The 23,557-nt window shown below is 39.2% G+C and overlaps 2 protein-coding genes across 2 annotated transcripts in view; both read right to left on the bottom strand.

Annotated features, from left to right (window-relative positions):
• LOC117819315 (secreted frizzled-related protein 1-like) overlaps positions 1–6,933 on the bottom strand; it is a 33,503-nt gene extending 26,570 nt beyond the window's left edge. The window contains exon 1 of the mRNA XM_034692607.1: positions 5,971–6,933. Within this exon, the coding sequence (XP_034548498.1) occupies positions 5,971–6,484 (514 nt within the window). The 5' untranslated portion in view covers positions 6,485–6,933. The remainder of the gene's footprint in view (positions 1–5,970) is intronic.
• A 12,313-nt stretch (positions 6,934–19,246) lies between these two features.
• Positions 19,247–23,557, bottom strand: part of loxl2b (lysyl oxidase-like 2b) — a 76,857-nt gene continuing 72,546 nt past the window's right edge. Inside the window, exon 14 of the mRNA XM_034692810.1 lies at positions 19,247–21,573. Coding sequence (XP_034548701.1) covers positions 21,503–21,573 — 71 coding nt within the window. The 3' untranslated portion in view covers positions 19,247–21,502. The remainder of the gene's footprint in view (positions 21,574–23,557) is intronic.

Below are 23,557 nucleotides of genomic sequence, written 5' to 3'. Positions count from 1 at the left end.
TTATCTCTTTGATTGATTCTGACTCTGATTGTGTTCCCTGTGTTTCTCTGGTATGTGTCCTCTCATCCAGATCAGAGTCTTACTGAATAGCTTTTATTCCAGACTATGTAACCTCCCTCACGCCCCACCAATGCAACATTATGCCTCATTTATACTGTTGCCTAAAATCCAGCTTTACTGCTGCATACCCTCTCCCCACAGCCATATTAAAGCATTCATCACATTCTAACCACAGAGGATGTTTAAACTTTCAAACTTTAATGAAAACAAGACTGAGATGATTGTGTTTGAATCCAGTGCTGCATGTAAGGCCCAGATACTGGACCTTGAAACCCACAGTAATGGATCTTGGTGTTATAATGGATGGTGATTTTACATGAGATAATCAGATTAACTCTGTAGTCTGATCATGTTTTTATCGTTTCAGGCTTTTATCTGAGATTAAATTGTTCTTATCTTTTAATGATTAGGAGAAAGTTATACATATCAATAAAGCTTAGCTAACTTTGCCTTTTGTTACCAGGTATTACACTTGCTTGTACTTGGTATGTGAAAACCTATAATAATGGCAATATGCATGACATCGACCTGTGGGGGGAGTGGTCTGGCGGCTGGGTTTTCCTTGTTTGGAATATCATTACGACACCGTGGCAGTATTTTATTTTATTTATTTATGTTTTTTTTTCATTTTATTAATTTCATTAATTTTACTTTTTCATTTCATTTATGTTTCTTATTTTATTTTATTTTATTCTATTTATATATTTTTTATTTTGTTTTATTTTATTTGATCTATTTATTCTTACTTCTCTTTCTAATGTAAATGTCTTTATATAATCCACTCTTAATGTACAATTTTAAATGTGTAATGTGATACGAAGGCAAGATGTATGATTTGATTTAAATCTCTTCTGTTTGTGGAAAAACAAAAACAATAAAACTGTTTAAAAAAAAGAGAAAGTTATTCATGCTCTGATCTGGACTGTAACGCCCCTTCATGCCAGCGTTAACCAGGTCTCCCTGTCACGCCTACAGCTAGTCCAAAATGCTGCTGCTCCACTTTTGGCACCCGTAAGCGAGAGCACATTCCCCCCATTCTCTCCACTGGCTCCCTGTTCATTTCAGGATTCATTTTAAGATTTGATTGTTTGTTTTTAAATCTTTAAATGGAGTACCTCCTCAGTATATTTCTGACCTCCTGCAAAGCTACACCCCTGCAAGGTCCTTGAGGTCTACTGGTCAGCAGCTTCTAGTGGTCCCTAAGACCAGGCTGAAAACCAGGGGTGGCCGTGCCTTCTTGGCAGTGGCCCCCCTTACTGTGGAACGAGCTGCCCCCCCATGTTAGATTGTCCCCAACATTAAGGACTTTAAAATCCTGTCTTAAAACATATTTTTATTCCTTGTCTTTTAACCCAGCGTGAGAGTTGTGTGGTCTCTGCCTCTGCCTGTTCTTTTATTGGATCTTTATTTGCTCTTATTTTCTGACAGTGTTTTATGTTCTGTGTGTTTTAACTTATTTTACCTCACTGTCAGCACTTTGCTAAACTTGACTGTTTTTTTAAATGTGCGATATAAATAAAGTGGATTGGACATGTATGTCAAAGCTCCTCCTGTCAGTCGTTATACTCAAGAAGTATTGTCTCTTTGAGTTTGTATACACAGTGTTTGCATCATGCCTGTATGATTTCAGAAGTAACCTTTATAAGGTTATTATAGGGATCTCTGATTCTATATAATTCAACAGCTACAGAGACATGACGACTTGAACCTGGGACCAGGGCAATCAGGTCACATGGAATAAACCAGTGCCCTAAAGTAACATGTTAAAACTTCAAACAATGGGGCCTGAACATAGACTGTATAGTAGTATATAAACCAGGTCGGTCTCTCAGATCCTCCGGCTCCTCTCTTTTAGCTGTTCCTAAGAGCAGAACTAAAACATTTGGTGACGCTGCTTTCAGCCACTACGCTCCCAAACTATGGAACAGCCTGCCCGAAGATCTGAGAGGCGCTGATAGAGATATTGAGACTTTTAAACGTAAACTAAAAACTTATTTATTCAATCTGGCTTTTATATGTAGGGTTTAACAATTTTATTTTATTACCTACCTTTTACTATAATATTGATTTAAATGTTGCTTTATTATTTAAGTAATTTTAACTGTTATCTTATTGTATTTTTATGTATTTATTCATTCATTTATTTAATTTTATTTATCTACTCAGTTGTATTGATATTTTTAGCCTTAGTTTTATTTTTCAACTCTTATCCTTACCTTTTAAATCTATGTATTTTAACTATTTTTATTCTTAATTTTGATGCTTTAACTTATTTTAATTGCACATATTTTATTTTGGTGTGCATTAGTCTCTATTTTATTTTATGTTGTTCTTATTTTTAATGTGTATTCTTATTATTTTTATTATTATCATTATTATTATCTTCCTCTAATATGTCTTGCCATTGTTTCATTTCTGCTTCTTTCTTGTTTTCAGTCTCTGTAAAGCTCTTTGGGTTGCATTTTATTTGTATAAAAGGGTCTCTATAAATAAAGCTTGATTGATTGATTGATTGTATATAAAATGGACGTCATCTCACTCGGCTCAAAGTGAGGCCACCACAAAAACTGCTCCCCCTGGTGGCTGGCTGCAGTATAGGTCAAACACTCTGTGTCCCCCATTCATTTCAATGGGGCTGTGGTCAAACTTTAAAAATCTCATCCGTATGCTGTTGTGATATGTAGTTATTATTTGACTGTTTTGTGTTCAAGGCCTCTTTTTTCTGAAAAGTTTATTCTTCGTTAGTTATTAGAGGTTAAAAAACGGGGATTTACTTCCTGGTTTACTTTGACAGCTGCCATAGAGAGAAACTCCATAGGACCTCGGTACGCTACGATGTAGGTCGGAGCTCGTTACCGTGGAAACACAAATTCCCTACTGTGCAGACTCTGGCTGCAGAAAATTTACAAGATGGCAGCGTTCTAGAACGGGATATTTTGGCTTCAAAACCGTACAAAGGGAAACGGCGGAGCAACACTGTCCATTATATGTACAGTCTATGGGCCTTAAACCAAGGCTGGAGTTATTCATTACAAGAAGAAGACAGGGAACGCTCTACAGAAAGCTAAAGCTGTTTACATGATGTAACATGCACTGCAGTTACCTAAGTTTAAGACTGCATACATAGGAATCATCCCCATGCTCACTGCTCTCCAGGTTTATTGATACACATTATTTGGAGCAGGCATTTCTCTAACTCTGTTTCATCTTCCTCTCATTGGTCAGTGAGGCACATGGGCTCTAAACAAGCAGGGGTTCACTTTTCTCAGTTCCAGCAAGCATGGTCCACCAATTCAACAAAACACCTTCCAATAACATTCTACCATCTGCCGAAGCTTGTTTCATTATCACAACATCAAGTCAAAAGTGAGCAGCACGGCATTGACTTCAAACATTGTGAATCAAGAAGAGAAAATAAGCACATCGTGTTATCTTTAAGGAGCACGGGGGAGGAGGGAGGTTGAAATTGTTGCACTGAGATCACAGCATGTCTCCCACAAAAGGTTGCATTTGTTTGAGGAATTTGCATCTGCAAGCACACCATCACCCCTGAAACAACATTCTCCAGCCCTCCAACTGCATGGGTGTCTGTTTCTTCACTGTGGCAAAAGTGCTGGCTGTTTAGTTTTTCTCACTCTGGTTAGCTTCTCGGAGTGTTCAGTGCTTGGATACAGAAACACACTCATGGCTGCACTGAAACCAACAGGCAGATAAGAGTATGATATAAAACACTCATGTCCACTGCTCCTCCTGGGGTTTGAGGATTAATGCGTCTGTGGAGAGTGAACTTTCACAAAGTGACTGATCCCTAAATTAGAGGAACAACCCACTGTGCGGAGCCAAGATGTACATGCATTCAATGATTCTTACTCACATGACCTACTGTGTAACAAGCTGGTCTCAGGCTGGTCATAGCACAGTGAAACCATGACAGACTTTAAAACAGACACTTCAGGTTCTAGACAAACGACCAAGGACATTCCACCACTGTGCTATTTTAAAGAAATACAACCTCCTAATTTGGGAAAACATGGTAATGCACATTAATGCATGTCTCCTTTACAAAACCACACATGGCATGGCTCCCCCACCACTTAGCGATTTTTTTAGCATCCAAACTAATCCGTATCACACTACCAGAGGAGTCACGAGAGGGGACTGTGTTATTCCACTTAGGAAAAGTGCTTTTAGTCAATCAGCCTTCTCCATCAGAGCCTCTCACGAGAATGGAACAACAAACCAACTTCTATCAGAGAGCTCAACACATACCACTCATTTAGTTTCATTTGAAGCAGCGGCTCATAAGCAACCAAATCTGTCAACACTTAACCCTTTCCCCCTGCGCCTGCCACCCTGTGTCGGCCATCTGTGGATCCGTCCTGTGTTTTTTAACTTACTGTTGCTTGCTTGTGTTGTCTATTCGCTGTGATCATCTGTTGCTCAGTCTATACGTTGCTTCATGTGAATTGTATGCAGCTAGTTCAATGATTGATAGTTACTGTCTGATGCAAATGTGTACAGCACTGTTAAATGTTGTCCTGTTGTGTCTGCATGTCCTCTTTAATATTTCCTCATTGCTGCTTCCTGATTGTCTTGCTACGTGTATTTTATGTCCATGGTTTCTCCTCTCCCTTCTTATTTTCATTTTATTTTATTTTTTGGTTTAATCTTGATCTTCCTAGGGAGCCTTTTTAACATCTGTCAAAGGACTACAGACGTAAACTAGCCTTTGGCTAATTCTGGCATATTTACAGAAGTGTTCATTAACATGCATGGTCCTTTTAAATATATATATATATATTTTTTAAATAAATAAATGTGACTTCACTGACTTTCAGATCACTTATTAATCCCAGCCAGGGCCGGCCCGTTGCATAGGCAGTACAGGCAAATGCTAGGGATGCCGGCCATCCATAGGGGGCGCCGCTAAATGAGTGAGGAAGATAATTTGAAGATAAAAGGAAAAACAAATATTGTTTTATCTAATCTAATTTTGGATTTAATTGGGGAATGATGCCAGTAAACATTTAAAAGCTTGTGATTCACTTTTGGTTTTTAAAAATAATGGTTTACAAATCAGTTTTTGAAGTCTTAAGTTTTCATGATGTACTTGTTTTTGTTTTGTTGTTGTTTTCTTTACACTTTGGAAGCTGTTAGCTTAAATAGATAGAAAATGTAGGCTAGGCTTAAATAAACATTTTGCTTCTGGCTTTTCAGTCATCACTTAATACATGACTGTTGCTTTGTTGAAAGTGTCTGCACTGTGAAAATGATTGTGTTATATTAAGACTGAATAAATTCTACTACTAATACATTATGCAATTTGAAATCATATTTTATCCCTGCTAAATGTCAGTGTTGTTACCATGTTATTAATGTTCTTTTAAAGGTCATTTTTATTTTAAAACAAAGGAATCCTTTAAAACCTAAAGCTGGATGTCAGTTTTCTTTCAGTGTACATGTGATGTGATTGTTGGAGTTGGTTATAATACAAGGGGCACCAGTTAAAATCTTGCCCAGGGCACCAAGTCGGTTAGGACCGGCTCTGATCCCTGCAGTGTGGAGGACATGTTGTTTATAAGAACAATTTCAAAAAATGTATAAATGAAAAAAATGATTTGTGGATATTTACTAAAGCTATAATATATTGTGTATAATATAATATAATATAATATAATATAATATAATATAATATAATATAATATAGTAAAATATAATATAATAATTGTAATATAATACAGTGTAATAATGCAGCTCTTATGGGCTCCTAACATGCATAGTGCTATAATAAAGAAATAACTGGTGTAAGACTGTACTAACTCTCTCATCAGGTCTCTTGTGTTTCAGTTTCAGTGTTTGCATGTTTCAGATGTCAGGAGTAGATCACAGAGACATGGGGATCGGGTCTACCTGTGGGCGGAGTGGCCTCGGTCGCGTTGGGCTGCGTCATGGCGATGCACACATCGTCTTGTGGGAATTTATCACAGGTAAGCATCTCTGGCCACGGGAAGCCGAAAGCCGCCATGATGGGGGTGCAGCCGTCCCGCACGGCCTCGCACAGCCAGCGGCACGGATAGATGGGCCGCTCCAGGCACACGGGGGCAAACAGCGAGCACAGGAAGACCTGCGTACCCGGATGGCAGTTCTTGTGCACCAGTGGCACCCAGGTGTTGGCCTGCTGCCGAACCTCGGCCATGGTTTCGTGCTCCAGCAGGCTGGGCAGCAGCATCTGAGTGTAGCCGACGTTGTGACAGAGCCGCAGATCCTCCGGGATGTCCACGCACTGAGGAGGCTTTCCGTAGCTGTGTCCGCCGTCATACGTGTCCGACTTCCAGCTGAGGTACTCATACTCTGAGGCTCTGCAGCATGACATGAGGAGAGTCAGCTGGATCAGCCTCCACAGGGACCCACAGGCAGACTTCATGGTTTCTTTTCACAACACAAACTTAATGTAGCGCGACGCTGCTAAGACGAGCGATCCAACAGTCCCGACATGCATCCACTGTGATCCAGAACGAGGAGCAGATCTAGAGGAAACTTAGCTCTGCTGATCGAGTTCCTGGTCTGGGTGAAGTCTGCACAGTTCTCTGACTTCAGCCCCTCAGCGCGCCTCCTCTGCGTCCTGGTGTTCGGGGAGGAGAAGAGCTCTGCCTGCGCCTCCTCTGCGTCCTGCTCCTGCGGGTGTTCGGGGGAGGAGAAGTACTCTGCCTGCGCCTCCTCTGCGTCCTGGTCCTGCCGGTGTTGGGGAGGAGAAGAGCTCTGCCTGCGCCTCCTCTGTGTCCTGCTCCTGCGGGTGTTGGGGAGGAGAAGAGCTCTGCCTGCGCTGAGCTTGGAAACAAGAGAGGATTGTAAAGTCAATCCGGCCAATCGGAGGACGTCTGCGCCTTTTGGCTCTCTGCTGTCAGTTAAAGAGGCTTAATTACCGAGTGTGTAAAACGCCCCAGGAGTTAGTCCCCATCCCCCACACATCTTTGTTCCATCACAATTTTAATATACAAGAACTTAACAGCAGCACTGACAAAGGCTCAGATGTCCCTGTGAGATTAGGACAGTAAAGAGATTATGGCTCTATGGCACTGTACTTTGTTTCTGCTGCGTTGGTGTCACAGAGCTGAGATCTACTGAAAGTAAATCCCTCTGAATGAAAGCAGACACAAGTTAAAGCATTGAATGGGCCCTCGTACCTCCGCGCACCCCGGGGTGTGCTCCATGTCAGTGTGCGGCAGAGAACAGCTCTTCATGAGAATAACTCCGGTCCAAACGGCTCTGTGTGTGGATTAAGAACTGATTATCAATCACAACTTTTATTAAAGCAATATAACAGGGCATCACTCCCAAGTTATATATATATATATGTATATATATGTATATATTTATTCTGAATTACTATCTAATAAAAAAAGTCATAAAGGATAAAATGAATGCTCAGTTTAACTCCTGTTTGATTTTGTTATGAAGATCATTAAAGTCTGAAAACAGAAAACACTTGTTACACATGCATCATCATTTCAATTCAATGAAGTCTAACATGATCCCCTGAAACTTTATAACCATACTAAATCATCCCCATACTTCCTGTCCCATCATACAAGCATGCAACAATAAGATTGAGTTCACAATCAGACTTGAATATCAATGCAGTCCTTTAATAATGACACGTTTTAGTGAAGCAGGAAACAGACCACAGGCTGCAGGGGGCTCTTTATGTCACAGTGTTTGTTTACCAAGTATCAGAGAAACTCAGTTCACTGTTTGAAATGACTACAGTGTACATTAATGCAGACACACACATACACTGAGAGGAAAGGACGGCTCATGTTTGTAAAAAATATATTTCCTTGTTTCTCCTTCCCCGTCTTCATTTCCTGCATCTGCCCATAGATCTGTTGGGAGGGACTGAGATGCAAGTAAAAACTCAAGGTGAGGGATGTACGGATGGTGACATATCACGCTTTTTTCATCAATATATATTGGTCTAAGAGGTCCCCAAAACATGTCTTTAAAGTAAGCCTGAAAAGCCCTCTTCTTCAGTCCTCCTCAGAACACTCTGTTTTCCCTCTGACCACGCCCCCTCAGGAAGTGGATGTGTCTCGGCTCTCCAGCACGTTGATCTAATGTTTACATGTTGGCTGAATATACACGGCTGCTCACAGATCGCGTCACAGATTTAGTGTTTCTTGTTGTTTTATTTATCAGTATGTAGACGTGTGTCTTGGTACACAGCTACGAACATGTAGCTATGTGGCTATGCTAACTAGCGCTAGCACTTATCCATGACAAATAAAAATCATCCACTAGATCTTCAAATCTGCAGACGTGGGGAGTAAAACCGACCTCTGTGTTTATTAAGACAGCCTACAACTAGCATGCCTCCCTCCTAAGCTCCTTGTTAGCACACATTTGTGCAGGTAATGAAAAACGGGGGAGGGATTCAGTATTATTTTATACAGTCTATGGGCTGAACAAGCTCCGGGCTCTGACTCCGTGACAGACCGGATATTGTTGTTACGTAACAAAAACACAGAAGTCTGAAACGGCTCGTTTCACACACATTTACAGAAAGGTGGAGAAATCAAAACAGGGGCAGAATGGATTTTTTTCATTCTCGGGGGGTTTGTAGACATGCCAGGGAAACATATTTCAGGTAAAGAACCATTAAAAAGTCAATTTTGCATGATATGTCACCTTTAAAAGACACAACATAATATAAGACATAAGATATGATACTCTTTATTGATCCCCCATTGGGGGAAATTCTTTTGTTACAGCAGCTTACAACACGGGCCTATAGGGGAATACAACAATGTACCTACATAGTTAGAAATATAAAAACAATAATAATAGTAATGATAAAGGTAAAATAGAATCAAATAAAACAGTATAAAATAGAATAAAATAAAATAAAGTAAAAATAAAATATAGCAAATATAACAGATATATACACACTATGTAGACTTCTGTCTTCTGAATAGATAGTGAGGTAAGTTAATGCACAGATAAAATTGCACCAGGTTATTAAAAACATACACAGTATGAGAAACAGTCCATTCAGATGTGAGATGGACACAATAGTTTGTCGGTGTGAATCATAAACAGTGACCCGGGAAGTCAGAGAGAACAATGATAACAGATAATTAACGAGTAATTAACAGGACATTGTAGTGCTGGTGTTAAATAGTCTGAGTGCAGACAGGATGAAGGACCTGCAGTATCTCAGTCTGCTGCTGAAGGAGCTGCTCAGGGACATGGGATGTGCAACACCTGGGGTAGGATAAATTTAAACTTTAAACTTAAAGTATACATATATATATATACTTTAAGTTTATACATTATACAAATACATATATATAAAAGTTTATTTATGATTTTTCTAATACAACATTAATTATTCACAGTGATGAGATACTGCTTAATAGAGATCCCCAACCCATGGTAACATTTAGAGGGAATACAATTTAATATCAAAAGATGAATAATATGCAGTACAATAAATAAAGTATAATAATTACATTGAATAAATAAAGTAAAATAAGTTGTTAGGGGTTCAAACAGTATACTCTATTATCTCAGGCATAAATAAGCATTGAAACACACAGAGGGAAGCAGTGGCATGAATCAAAGGGGCATCTTAAGAGTCTTTCCAGTGTGTTTCAGAGTCCTTTTATTAAGATAAGATGATAAGATAAGAGTTCACTTTATTGATCCCCGGGGGGGAAACTCGGTTGTTGCAGCAACCCAGACATAAGTACAATTAAGAATAAATAGTGGTAATAATTACAGGTAGTGTTAAAATGATTCAGTAGTGACAGGTTGACATGGAGGGATTATGGTTTGGTTATCCAAATGCAGATTAAGAAATATGATAAATAAATATGGGTATATAATATGACTGTATGAAGATAAAGAGAATAGTAATATTATTATTCAAATCATTACTGACATAAAAGGTTACTCATCTACAAAATGATCAGAGCCTGAAACATCAACATGACTCAGAAAGGGATGCCACGTCAATACAAATGTGTTAGCCAATCCCCTGACAGTATACCTTATCTTCAACTTCACAAATGTAACATGTCTCTAATCCACTGTGTGAATGTTGGAGGGTTACAGTCTTTCTATCAAATCAAAATCTACCTTCTGGCTACCAGTGTGGCAAAAGACAGAAAACTTAATGTGTTGTTGTTCAAAATTCGATTTTGTGCCACACTTTTCAGTTTTTTATTTGTATAAAATCTTTAACTCCATGTATCATTTTCCTTCCACTTCACAAGTCTGCCCTACTTTGTGTTGGCCTATGACATAAAATCCACATCAAATGAATGTACGTTTGTGCTTGTAACGTGACAAAATGTGTAAAAGCTCAAGGGGGGTGAAACTTTAGCGAGGCACTGTTCATCCTCGATATGTGTGAAGCATATTATTATGCAGTTCCAAATTGTCAACAGACTACACTGGACCAAAGTTAAACTGTCTCAACTCGTGCCCAACATCAACCCCATGTGTGATCGCTGCAAACAATCTGAAGCTCCATTAAGGTAAAGCTACTTTATCTGAAGATAAAACTACAGGTAGAGATCAGAGCTGTGTGCCTTCCTGGAGCTGTTCAGTGTCAAAAATCCCATAGACTGTATAAATAATGGACGTAGTATCCGTGACGTCACCCATCTGTTCCTGAGAGCTGTTTTGAAGCCAATGGACGGCGGCAGCCATATTGGAAATGCGGAACTCAACTAGGCAGAGTGTGATGTAAAGGGGCGGGGTTTGAGCCTCCTAGCCAACAGCTGTGTTCCCATCCGGGAGTCAAGTCAGTCATGCCCTTATTTGGGCAAAAACTCATAATCTTAATATCTTCTGAACCGTTGCGTTAGAAGTAAATTCACCCTTACAGTGTGTGAATTTATAGATAGAGAAATGAGCTACTTAGAGCCAACCATTTTCTGAACCAGGCTGTAAACATGTTTATTTCTGCAGTAAAGATCGTCTTCTTTGAATGTGTGTGTATGTGGTTTCCGGCCTTTCTGCAGTCAGCCTCGAGTGGATTCTCGATGTATTGCAGTTTATACCACTTCTGCATGGGCTTCATGTTTTGAGACCGGAGGTTGCCGCTTGTTATATACTGAATTTGTGTGTTTTGGTACAAATAGTGTTGTGTCTCTTTAAGAGTCACGACTGTAGCACAGCTTTACGGTTGCAAGGTACGGCCCTTGTAGAATTGTGCGGAGCGGGGCCTTCTCTGCTTCACTTGACTACCTGGTGGGGCAGAGGGAGAGGCATTAGACCGTGCTGCCATCCTCTAGCACCTTCTGCTGTCAAGTCACTGCTTCTGTACTGTTTTCCAGCTAGCTGGTGGAGGAGACGGGAGTTAAGCAGAGGCTGGATGGACTTTCTCCTTAGACACTGAACCTCGCTAGTATGCATCATCTGCCTTCGCTCCTTGATCACATGAGTATTTGGACAAACAATACTTTTTCTTATAGAGCTCTATAATTTTATTTTTGGGTACCCATTTATTAATTTTTTTCGTCCTATTACAACTGACTAGTTGGACTGCTCTACACAGCTTGAGGAGCAGCGGGTCAGAAATAAGGACATTGCTTTCTTTTTTTTTTAATTTGAGCACATTTTGGCTTTATTGACATCATTCAGAATTTGACATTTGGAAAGACAAACCGTGTCTTGATTTGGCATCATCAGTTCTTTACATTTGGACTTTACTCGTGAAGTTTGAACTTGGTTCATAACATTTTTAATCTATCCTCAACAACTTGACATAACTTTTACATTTTTTCCGATCCGCCACATCTCAATATTTTGACTTTATCTTTGAAATTCCCCATTTGTTTTTGAAATTTGGACCTCATTCTGAACATTTTGATTCTATTTCCTCAAACTCTCTCCCATTAATAGAGAATATATGTCACCTATATCTTTCCCTTTCTGGATAATCTGAGATTATTAATCAAATCTAGGAGTGTGTCTGGGGGCTGTGAGAGGAATTGAGTTAGATTAGAAGATATGAAGCTAAGAATCTGTATCTGAAGAAGTGAGACCTTGGGATATCAAACCTCAGGACTATCTGCTCAAATGAGGAGAACAGGCCAGAACATGTCTTTAAATGAGCAGACCCCATGTTTGGGCCGACGATGAACAAAGCATCTGTGGAGGTTGGCGAGAAAGCAAATGAACAAATATCAAAGTGCTGTCTAAACTGATTCCATATTTTTAAAGAGTGAACAACAACAGGGTTAGAAGTGTATTTAGTTAAAGGCTCTGAATGTGGTCTTGGAAAGACAGGGAGGTGTTAGTACAGGAGTCTTTCTCTAGAATTACAGCTGCTTCAGCACCTTCCATCCAATGGGAAATCATCTTAATATCTGTGGCCTAATAGTAGACAAATTTGGCAAACCAAGTCTTCCTCACTGACGGGGTCTCTGTAGTACTGTTTTACGTATACAGGATTTTTTCTTATTCCAAATGAAAGAGGAGAGCTTTCTGTCCATACACTAAAACATATAATGAAGGTTGGGCAATAGATTCATCTTTCTGGCATTAATTCTACCTGCCAGAGATGAGGGTAACCATCAATGACCTTATGACCTTAAGAGAGGACAGGAAGGCGGGAGGTTTGCAGCAAAGACATCTTTGAATTTGTGGGACCCAGACACCAAGATATTTCATTATGTTACCCAAACTTTAAACAGTAATATACGTACAAACAGGGAATCTCTTTCCGTCATATTTAACCCTGTAAAGCCTGAACCATCAAATGATTGCCAGAAAATTCAAATTCTTTGAAAATGGAGTGTTTTATCAGACCTTCTGACAAATAATTTAAAAAAAGAAATTAAATAGCACTTTTCATATCTGAGTTTTAATTTGTGTCATATTTGATACATCAGGCATTTTGGTGCAAATTTTTTGCTCAAAGTTTCTTTTTTTTTTAAACAAACTAAAACATATAAAAACAACATCTTAGCCTATTAAACTGAGTTTCCTCCAAATTTTTCCCAAACTAATTTCAAAACTAGAAATCTTTTTTTTTATATTACACGACAACGTCATACATATTCTATACAACAAAAAAAAAACTCATTTATTGTATATTTCTTCTCTGAATTGTTCAGTTTTTAGTGGAAATCAATGAACAAAAGATAATTATTTACTAGGGAGCCATGGCAACCATTAACCAGTCATCAATCATCATGATACAGCAGGTTACTTATACAAAAATGCAATATACGTTGTAAATATCTCAATTTCTCCTCTGAATATACCTCATTATGTCATTTAAACATGATCCTAAATAATAAAAAGACTGTATGCTGCTTTATGGAATAAGATATGAAATGTAATAAAATTATGATTGACAGGTTTGAAAATAAATGTCCTTATATACTTGAACTTTGATACACACATTTTAAATGGTTTGACTATAAATGAAGTCATGAAATATTAATTAGTTTACATTGCATAAATCCAGTAACTATTCCTCTTGAAGTTTCAGGAAAAATTTGAAAGTTTTTTTCATCCAAACTTTTTCAAACTTGGTAAAAATATCCCTGAAAAACCTGGAGTGGGTCTCTGATCCACAGCTGACATGTTGGATGTCTCAAGTGACGTCCTTCTGGTGCATGAATTACTCACACCTGGTGGATTCTCCATGCACTGCATGTATCTGATTGTATACATCAGGTTTTTACTGAAAGAATTTATCACACTGATGATGTAGAGGTCCCAGAAACTGATGAATCAAATATGATACGCTTGGCGTTAGAGGGTTTGGGCATCAATTCACTTTTTTGGTTGTTTACGTCACAGCCTAAAACTTTGCCAAATTAATTGAAGAGTTTTAGAATGACAGGAAGAGATGAGGAAATGTAAGAAAGGTAAAGCAACCTATCATCTGCATATAGCAAGACTTTATGTTCCAGCCCTGCTCTTGTGATACCTTTAATACATTTGATGCTGCGTAGAGCTATTGCTAATGGCTCAATTGAAATTGCAAAAAGGAGGGGGGAAAGTGGACACCCCTGTCTCGTCCCTCATGTTAGTGAAAAAGAGGATGATATTTTGTTATTAGTCCTTACTGCTGCCATTTGGGAACTGTCTAAAAGTTTGGTCCATGATAAAAGGTTAGACCTGACCCGGAATCTCTCGAGGGTATGAAATAAATAATGCCACTCCACCCAATTGAAAGCCTTTTCTGCATCTAGTGATATAACCACTTCTGATTTGTCGGTTGGAGAGGGACCGTAGATTATGTCATACAGACGTCTAACATTGGAGGAGGTTAGCAGCTTCTTTATAAAGCCCTTCTGGTCTGGTGAGGTCATGGTTGGGAGGACTGGTTCAAGGTGACGAGCGATCATTTTTACAAGAATTTTGCTATCCACGTTCAGTAAGGACGGTAGGAGCTACATTCCTGTCTGTTTTTTCCTTTTGTTAGAATAACTGATGTGGTTGTTTGTGATAATGTTTCAGGCAGTGAGCCAGCAGAAAGGGATCAAATGAAATATTCATACCAATTATGAAAATAAGAAATAAGGTGATAAGGAAATACAGTTTTTCTCTGGGAGCCCAGTGTTTGCAAATATCAAGAAGTAAAGACACAAAGGTGAGTTTAAATAATGTATTACAAAAATGCTTTTACTAAGGTAACAGTTTCAAATAAACACACAAGATAAAGAGTCATCTGTTTTAAAGTAAAACAAAGAAGAGACTTCATCTTTTTCTCCTATTTGGAAAAGAGGGGGGAAGAGTTTTTACATTCAGTCGGATGATTCAATGAGTCCTTGTGAAGGGGAACAGAATGTTTCCATACCACAGCTGAGTTAGCTCATAGACAGGGTTCCTGTGGTCAGCTCCACATCTTATTTTCCCCTATGGTGTAGCAGAAGAAGATTGAAGTTTGAATTACATGGTCAAAATATCAATTTCATAGTCAATACTCAGAGTTTGATCAGCAATAATCTTTATCATATTCAATTTCTCTGTTGAACAACATTCTCAAAGTCATCTCAACCAAATCTAACGTTTTAAGTTTATAAACTCAAATATATCTTTAGGTTGAGGCTAACTTAAAGTAAAAAACTACAACAACCCAAGTGAATTACAAAATGATACAAAGGTAAGAAACACAGGATTGACCTTCAAGATTATTTTATTAATCAAGACTCAAACACATCCATACTGGAGAGGTGACTTTAATCAAACCCATAGAATGAAATGTTCATGTCCATATCGTCTCCAACACACTGAGTGACTGCAGATTGAGCTCATATCCTAGCCTCCATGGTGACCACCTGATCAGCACTCTGAGTTTCACTTTCATCCCCTGTTGTAACTGATAGATCCTCAAGTCTGACGTCTACCTCAACGTCATCCTCTGTCTGATCATCAGTTTCTTTATCAATAGTGCAGAGAGAGCCAGAAGCACTAGAGATGCTGACTCCATTCTTGTCACTGAATAAGCAGTATTTGTAATCTTATATCTCTGTCTCGTAAACCCCAACTGGTTTCACTTGTTAGTTGTAGCTGCAAAGCCTCCATGTCAACCTCCAATAACAGGACTGGATGCAGGACCCCAGAGACAACAGATGAATGGAAGGGGTTCACAGCTATGAGCCAGTTCCAAGACGAGAGCCTGGGACTCTTAAATGAGCTCATCCAATTTACAAGCTGTATTTGTGATGAGGACTGCAGCAACCATGCAGCTGCAAGAAGAATGGTGTGAAGTGTCTCAGCATGCAGAAGTTGGACAGGCAGAGCATGCTAGAGTCTGGAGAAGATGAAGACCTAGACTCTTGAGATATTTGACTGTGTTGTTTTTTGACAGTATTGTTTTGTAACTAGTATTTGAGATATTGAAATAAACAAATAGAGCTACTTTTGAATGAACATCAATCAATCAATCAATCTTTATTTGTATAGCGCCAAATCACAACAAACGTTATCTCAAGACTCTTTTACAAACAGAGCAGGTCTAGACCACTCTATGTCATTAACTGCAATTTTTTAATAAAAGTAATTACTATTTCAAATCTGTCCTCTGGGGGTCGCATACTATCAGAGAGCTGACGGAGTGCACCTGAACGGTGCTCCGGGACTTTTTTTCTCAAAGTGAGAAAATAGATGACTTGCTGTTTGCATTGCTGTTTGCCGGTTGAGATTCATAAAGACTTTTTAGAGCACTATAAGATGATCCAATTAGCACTAAAGTTTACATATATGTAAAGTTGTCACAGTAGGAACGGTGGATCCACAATCTTCGAAAAGAGCCACATATTGTAAGTGTGCTTTCCATACATGTGCATGCATTACAGATGCGCTCCGTGATCACTAACACTACACCCCTTCATACAACACCGTCCAGCAAGCAAACTGTTCACGCTGGAGCTGAGGAGTCCAAAATAGTCAACTTTACCTTCTTTATTATTATAATCTATCTGGACTTTTGCAGTAAACATTACACTGTGTGTCAGGTGAATGGGTAACCTGTGTGCTTGGTGTGTTCGCAGCAGGTTTCAGGGCTTAAAGAGTAAAATATTCGGCCCCAATATGAGACTCATCATGGAGAAAAATACAACAGCTGTCTTTGTTCAAAGATAGTTCATTAAATGTGAACATTTTCAGAATGTACTTGTACCTTTTTGCACTAAAACAAAGGGAAAAATTTTGAGTTTTCAATATTTATAGGTTATTATGTTCTGATTTCACTGGTCCGGCCCACTTCAGATCAACTCGGGCTGTATGTGTCCCCTGAACTGAAATGAGTTTGACGCCCCTGCTACAGCAGCATAACTAAGAACTGGTCCAAGCCTGATCCAGCTCTAACTATAAGCTTTATCAAAAAGGAAAGTTTGAAGCCTACTCTTAAAAGTAGAGAGGGTGTCTGCCTCCCGGACCCTGACTGGTAGATGATTCCAAAGGAGAGGGGCCTGATAACTGAAGGTACTACCTCCCATACTACTTTTAGAGACTGTAGGTACGACCAGCAGGCCTGCATGTTGGGAGCGTAGTGGTCTAGAGGGGTAATAGGGCACTATGAGCTCTTTAAGATATGAAGGTGTCTGATCATTAAGGGCTTTGTAGGTCAGAAGAGACACACTATCTCTTGAATTTGAAGAGTTTTCTTTAGCAACCATTGATGCATAAACTGTTAATACTTGCCCTTGGCTCATAAATCTGTCTGAAAAGATTGTGTAGACAAAAAGAAATCTAAGGCTTTAACATTTATCACATATTATGTTGATCTTGTTCTTTTTGATCAAGGATTAAAGTAATTTACATTTCTTCTCTCCCACTTTGATTTGTTCTAACTGTTTCACTCAGCAAATAACAGTTAAGATTTAATTGAGGTGTCTTTGTGTTGGAGACTCATTTATTAAGTGCTGTGTTTTTGTTTTCCTGTTATTCTGTCTGTTAACACAACAATGGAGTGCAAACAGAGTGAATAGAAGTGTTTCACACCTTCAGTCTTATCACTGAGCAGGGAAGAGAAAGACAACTGGGGCAAGCAAGTTGACTTTGTAAATGGTAAATGGACTAAGACTTCTTTATCTCTTTTCTTTCTGAGCACTCAAAGCTCATTAACTTGTCACCTTCACCCATTCACAGCACATTCACTCTCTGATGGTAGAGGCTGCTATAGTAAGGGACCATCAGTGTTAATCTCATTCATACACATTCACACACCGCTGAGCTACAGAGGGAGCAGTTTGGGCTTCAGTGCCTTGCTCAAGGACACTTCAGCATGTGACTGAAGGAGCTGGAATTGAACATAAGGAGCATTTCCCCTGTGATTGGTCCGCTCTGCAACATTGTATTTCCTGCATTTACAGCACTTCCAGGATCCCCGCTCATCGGCCATGTGTTTCATCTCCTCCTCTCTGTTCTTCATGTAATCATGTCTGTATGATAAACAGCAACATGTATCAGCTGTAGATTAACAGAACACGCTCTGAATCTCTGAAAAAGTGGAAAAGCAAACAGAGATGGTAGCGGGGCCGGAAGCAGGGGACCGGCTATCAGAGAGACCACACTGCACTCAGGCGTTTCAGTGGAGTATTGCTGCGCGACACGGACACATCGACGCACATGTAGTGCTCACGTCGACCACTGCTGCGTAGGGTTGATGCAGAAGTATAAATCAGGCTTTAGTCTCACGATAAAGGTCAGTCAGGGAAAATGATCCCATATTTGGCCAATCTGGGAATAAATTCCTAACTAGAAAATGTCTTCACCAATGTGTTCATAAAGGTCTCTAATAACACATGTTAAATGATTAAATCTCAACTCCTGTAGAAAAATCCATGAAAGCTGTTTAAAGTTTGGGTACCTGGAACCTTATTGGTGGAAAAACTGAAAATGTTAAATTCTGCCTTCAGCAGCTTGTGAGGGTCAAACTAGGGGTTATTTGGGATTCTGAATTCATTGCAAACATTTATTTTGCACAAAAAACACTCCTTGGTGGACCCCCACGCCTATTTTACATGTCCTCTGAGCTGCTGTAGACGTCCTCCTGCTGCGGACGATCTGTACTCCAGCTGATATGGACGTGCTGGACTCCAGCGGCAACAGCTTCTACTACTCGTCTCATCACTATCACCGCTCCCTCTCTCTCTTATTCTCCTCTATCCCTCTTTCCAGACCCAACTCAGTCGAGGCAGATGTCTGTCTAACATGAGTCTGGTTCTGCTCGAGGTTTCTGCCTGTTAAAGAAAGTTTTTCCTCTCCGCTGTAACTAGCTAAATACTGTGAGGTGCAATGCTCATGGTGGATTAAGGTGGGGTCAGACTGAGTCTTATCCTGCCTTGGTGTTGGGTCTCTGTTCATAATTTGACATAGAGTGGTCTAGACCTGCTCTGTTTGTAAAAGAGTCTTGAGATAACGTTTGTTGTGATTTGGCGCTATACAAATAAAGATTGATTGATTGATCAAATGAGAAATCCCATCAAGAATGATAGTTCTGCTAAAATCCACAAGTAGGCCTTCAACAAACCAAAACCTCAGTGCCACTTTAACTTGATTGTACTTACTACATGAGAACAAAGCAGCATGTTGTGAATGGACTGTGTAGATGGCCCTACACCTGGTGTCATACAAACCTTCAAATACTGCCCGTTAGCCGCCGATCTCGAGGTCTATCATTCAAAACACCAGAACAGAAACACACACAGAGGGATTGTTGCTCCTTAACTCAGACCTTTATGCAAACTTAACACACAAAGTACATTATGAGTCACATTCAGTTCAAGTATACTGTTACTATACAAAGGGTAGATGTTCAACATGTACTCTGCCCTCAGAAAACAGAGGAGAGTGTGATAGCACCATTATAAACATTATAATAAAACAGGATTTAATACACATTGTTATACATTTTAAACATGTAAAAAAAGAAGGCAGCTAACAGTCAGTTTTTCATGTGTTATCATGTGAAACTGTCAGACCAGAAGGCATCATATCCACTCCGTTTAGTGCTTCTCATTGTGTGCTCTCCGCTCTGACAGACTGGTATCTGCACCTCGAGGAGCTCTTCTTATTCCCAGGAACCAAATGAAGCAGTGATTGGAACAGACATCAGACGTGATGTTTAACCCATTTATTATCTCTGCTGCTCATCCTGCAGTCAGTGGAGAGGGGGAGGGGTACAGGTCTACAGCTAGGTCATTGGGTGAGAGTTTGCTGGGCACACCTTCAACAGTTTGCTGTTCAATCACATGGCTGATGATGACCACTGATGGTCAGAGACAACTTGACAAACTAATGAATGCATCAAGCACGTCTTTGACTGATGGAGGACGCCCCAGTACCAGGAGACACATGGACAGACTGACGGACATCATCCAGACTGTGAAAGGAACAAGCCAGGAGGCAGGACTCAACTCACAGCTTCCTACCAATGAAGGCGCTGAGCCAACCCACTGAGGCCACCAACATTTATAATTATAGTTTCAATATATTTAAACATTCTTTTTATAAAAAATGTTACAACAGAAGAAATACTGAGCCAACAGCAGAACAGACACTGAGAGCAAACACACAAACACATTAAGGTCAGGCAGCATCTATCTATCTATCTATCTATCTATCTATCTATCTATCTATCTATCTATCTATCTATCTATCTATCTATCTATCTATCTATCTATCTATCTATCTATCTATCTATCTATCTATCCATCTATCTATCTATCTATCTATCTATCTATCTATCTATCTCACTTCTTTCTGGACATATCAAACTGAAAATGAAGAAGCTTCATTAACCCTCGTATTATTCCTGGGGTCAATTTGACCCCATTCAAAAAATAATAGTTGACTTATTTGGTTTTGCTTCATATTTCATGACTTTTCCTAACTCCATGAGGACAACTGATGAAGCAAAAAATTATCATGATGATGATATTTTTTCAATGTGCTGAACACATTGCACGCATTGGTGTTCCACTGGGGTCAATTTGACCCCAAGCTGTTTTAGCTGTGTAAAACCTGTCAGTCTGAGTGTGTGTGACCTAACTGAAAGTTTGACCTGATGGTGGCACAACAGGAAAGGTCATATCATCACCAAAACCAAGAAGGTTCATCCTCTTGTGTTCATTAGTGTTGTCAGTAAATTGGAGAAGATTTGTGTGAAAACTTTTCAGGATGCGTTCATTCTAATTTAAAAGTTTGACCTGACGGTGGCACTACAGGAAAGGTCATATCATCACCAAAACCAAGAAGGTTCATTCTCTTGTGGTCATTAGTGTTGTCAGTAAATTGGAGAAGATTTGTGTGAAAACTTTTCAGGATGCATTCATTCTAGTTTAAAAATTTGGCCAGATGGTGGCGTCAACTCACTGATAGGTGTCATTATAAGGGGGTTATTTTTTTTCCCAACAAATAAACACAGTGCCTGACACAAAAACTTGGTCAACTATTTTATGTAAATCATTTTCTGGAGGCAAATATCCCTGGGGTCAGATTGACCCCAGGGATAAATTGTGTTAGTAATATTTGAGGATAATAGGAGGGTTAAAGTCAAATGTACGATGGAGCTGTCATAAAGGGATGAGACAGGTGGTCATGATGTCATGGTGGTTCATGTCCTGACACTCTCTCCCAAACTCTGTGGGGCAGGCTTCAAAACAGCAGCGTCCTGTCAAAGGGGTTACCCACTCTCAGTGCTAACTCTGCCGTCAATCATTCAAAGGAGAAGAGGAACAGGGAACACAGAGGCCATTGCTGTTCTCTTGATCCGAGGCAGGACCTAGAACAAGTTGTCTGGCCGTAGCTGCCTGTATCGGACAGGAAGTGCAAGCCAATTATTTTCCTCTGGTGGGAGTGAGAGGTCGGAGGATGACAGATAGCTTCTGGATGTTTGATGTTGAGGAGGGAGACGACGAAGGGAAGGGTGGCCTGGCTTCAGATGGTGTCCTTGCACAGGGAGGCTGTTTTACCTGTGGGTCACCTGGTTGTTGAGGAGGCCTGGAAAAGTCTGTTCACTTTCAGTGCTTAATGATCCACCTGGCAGAGACACACAGAGTCACCATGTTCACACAGTCCTGTTTCACATCCAATACCAACAGTTTCAATCCACTAATGCAGGACCACCTGACAGATGGATCAGACATCATCAAGTAAAGCCTAGCTGTTAGCAGAGAGTTTTGAGTTTCTTCTTTTAACATCATCTGAGGTTGATGTAATCATTATATGCACGTTCTTTTAATGCATTTTGAGGAGTAGTACATTCAATCTGAAGACTTCCTCTAGAGCAGAACAGTCTGCACATTGTTTTATAGATGGTCTTTAGATGGTAACCCTACATCGGCAAAAGACTTGTAATATTTCTGTGTATTGTTGTGTTTTGCAAACCACATTAAACAAAGTGCAACAACACTTTTCATTTTTGGAAGTCTGCAGCAATCACACCTTTCATATTGATCCAGCTATCCAGTACTATCAGTGTCCTAGTCCAGGGGTTCCCAAACATTTCAGCCCTCGAACCCCAAAATATAGGTGCCAAAGACTCGTGACCCCCACTGTCCCTCAAAGTGATTTAATGTGTCTTCATTTATCTGGTCTGCAGAAAATGATCCTACCTATATGAGCATGTGTCTGTGTTTCCTGCTTCTTTATGAATGAACCTGCTGCTACTGATGCTTTTGATAATTCACTGTTCACTAACCCTAAACTTAGGAGTCATCTGGAGAAAAGAAAGGCAGAAAACTCTATACTTTATATTTTCAAGGTTTTATTTCAAGCCGAGCTACTATTTTTGTTGATATTATTTAATATAATGGGTAAAATGTACTCATTTTAGATACTTAAAAAAAAAACATTCTGGAACACATCTCACGACCCCCCATTAGTGTCTTGCGACCCCCCAGGGGGTCCCGACCCACACTTTGAGAACCCCTCTCCTAGTGAGGGATTTCCCATCACAGCGGGGCCTTCACATACACACACACACATGCACACATGCACACACACACACACACACACACACACACACACACACACACACACACACACACACACACACACACACACACACACACACACACACACACAAACACACACACACACAAACACACAGGGCCCTGTAATGCCTCTGTTACTCCATCTGATGCCAGCACAGCATTGGTCCTGAGACATGCATATTAAAGGTATTAAAGGGGCATAAACACTGCACCTTTAACTGCTGGTATGAAAGGGCTAATGAAAGAACGGGTAACAATGACTGTCATGTCAGTTTTGTTTGCTTAGAGGTCTCAGATTTTGGCTGAAACATCAACACAGAATCTTGGTCTCAGCCCAGACCTCAAAGCGGTCTCCTTGGTATTCAGGATAGAGTGCAGGAAAGTTTCTGCCATTCCAGGGTTACCATCCTGACAGCTTGTAAAGTTGTGCACACCGAAAAACAATTCTCCACATTTAGCTCATCTTGTTAAATAAAGGTTAATAATAAATAAAAAAAATAAAAATGTAACGTTTGGATTTAACAATCAACATTTATATTTAACATTTATATTTATATTTAACACTTTGATTTAACATTTAACATTTCTATGTATATATATAACATTATATTTAACATATATATTTATGTATAACATTTAGATTTAACATTTCTATTTGTATTTAACATTTAGATTAAACATTTAACATTTATATTTAACATTTGGATTTAGCATTTAACATTTAGATTAAACATTTAACATTTATATTGAGCATTTATATTTAACATTTAAATTTATATTTAACAATTAAATTTGACATTTAAATTTATATTTAACATTTACATCTAAAATGTAACAGTCATATTTATATATAACATTTAGACTTAACATTTAACGTTTAGATGAAACATTTTACATTCATATTTAGCATTTAGATATACCATTTAAATTTATATTTAACAAACAGATTTAACATTTAAATTCGTTTATAAAATTTACATTTATATTTAACATTTAGATTAAACATTTCACATTTATATTCAGAATTT

Source organism: Notolabrus celidotus, chromosome 9 (assembly GCF_009762535.1).
Source record: "Notolabrus celidotus isolate fNotCel1 chromosome 9, fNotCel1.pri, whole genome shotgun sequence".
In the NCBI taxonomy this organism is placed as follows: Eukaryota; Metazoa; Chordata; class Actinopteri; order Labriformes; family Labridae; genus Notolabrus; species Notolabrus celidotus.
This window is presented reverse-complemented; position numbering and strand designations above follow the sequence as displayed.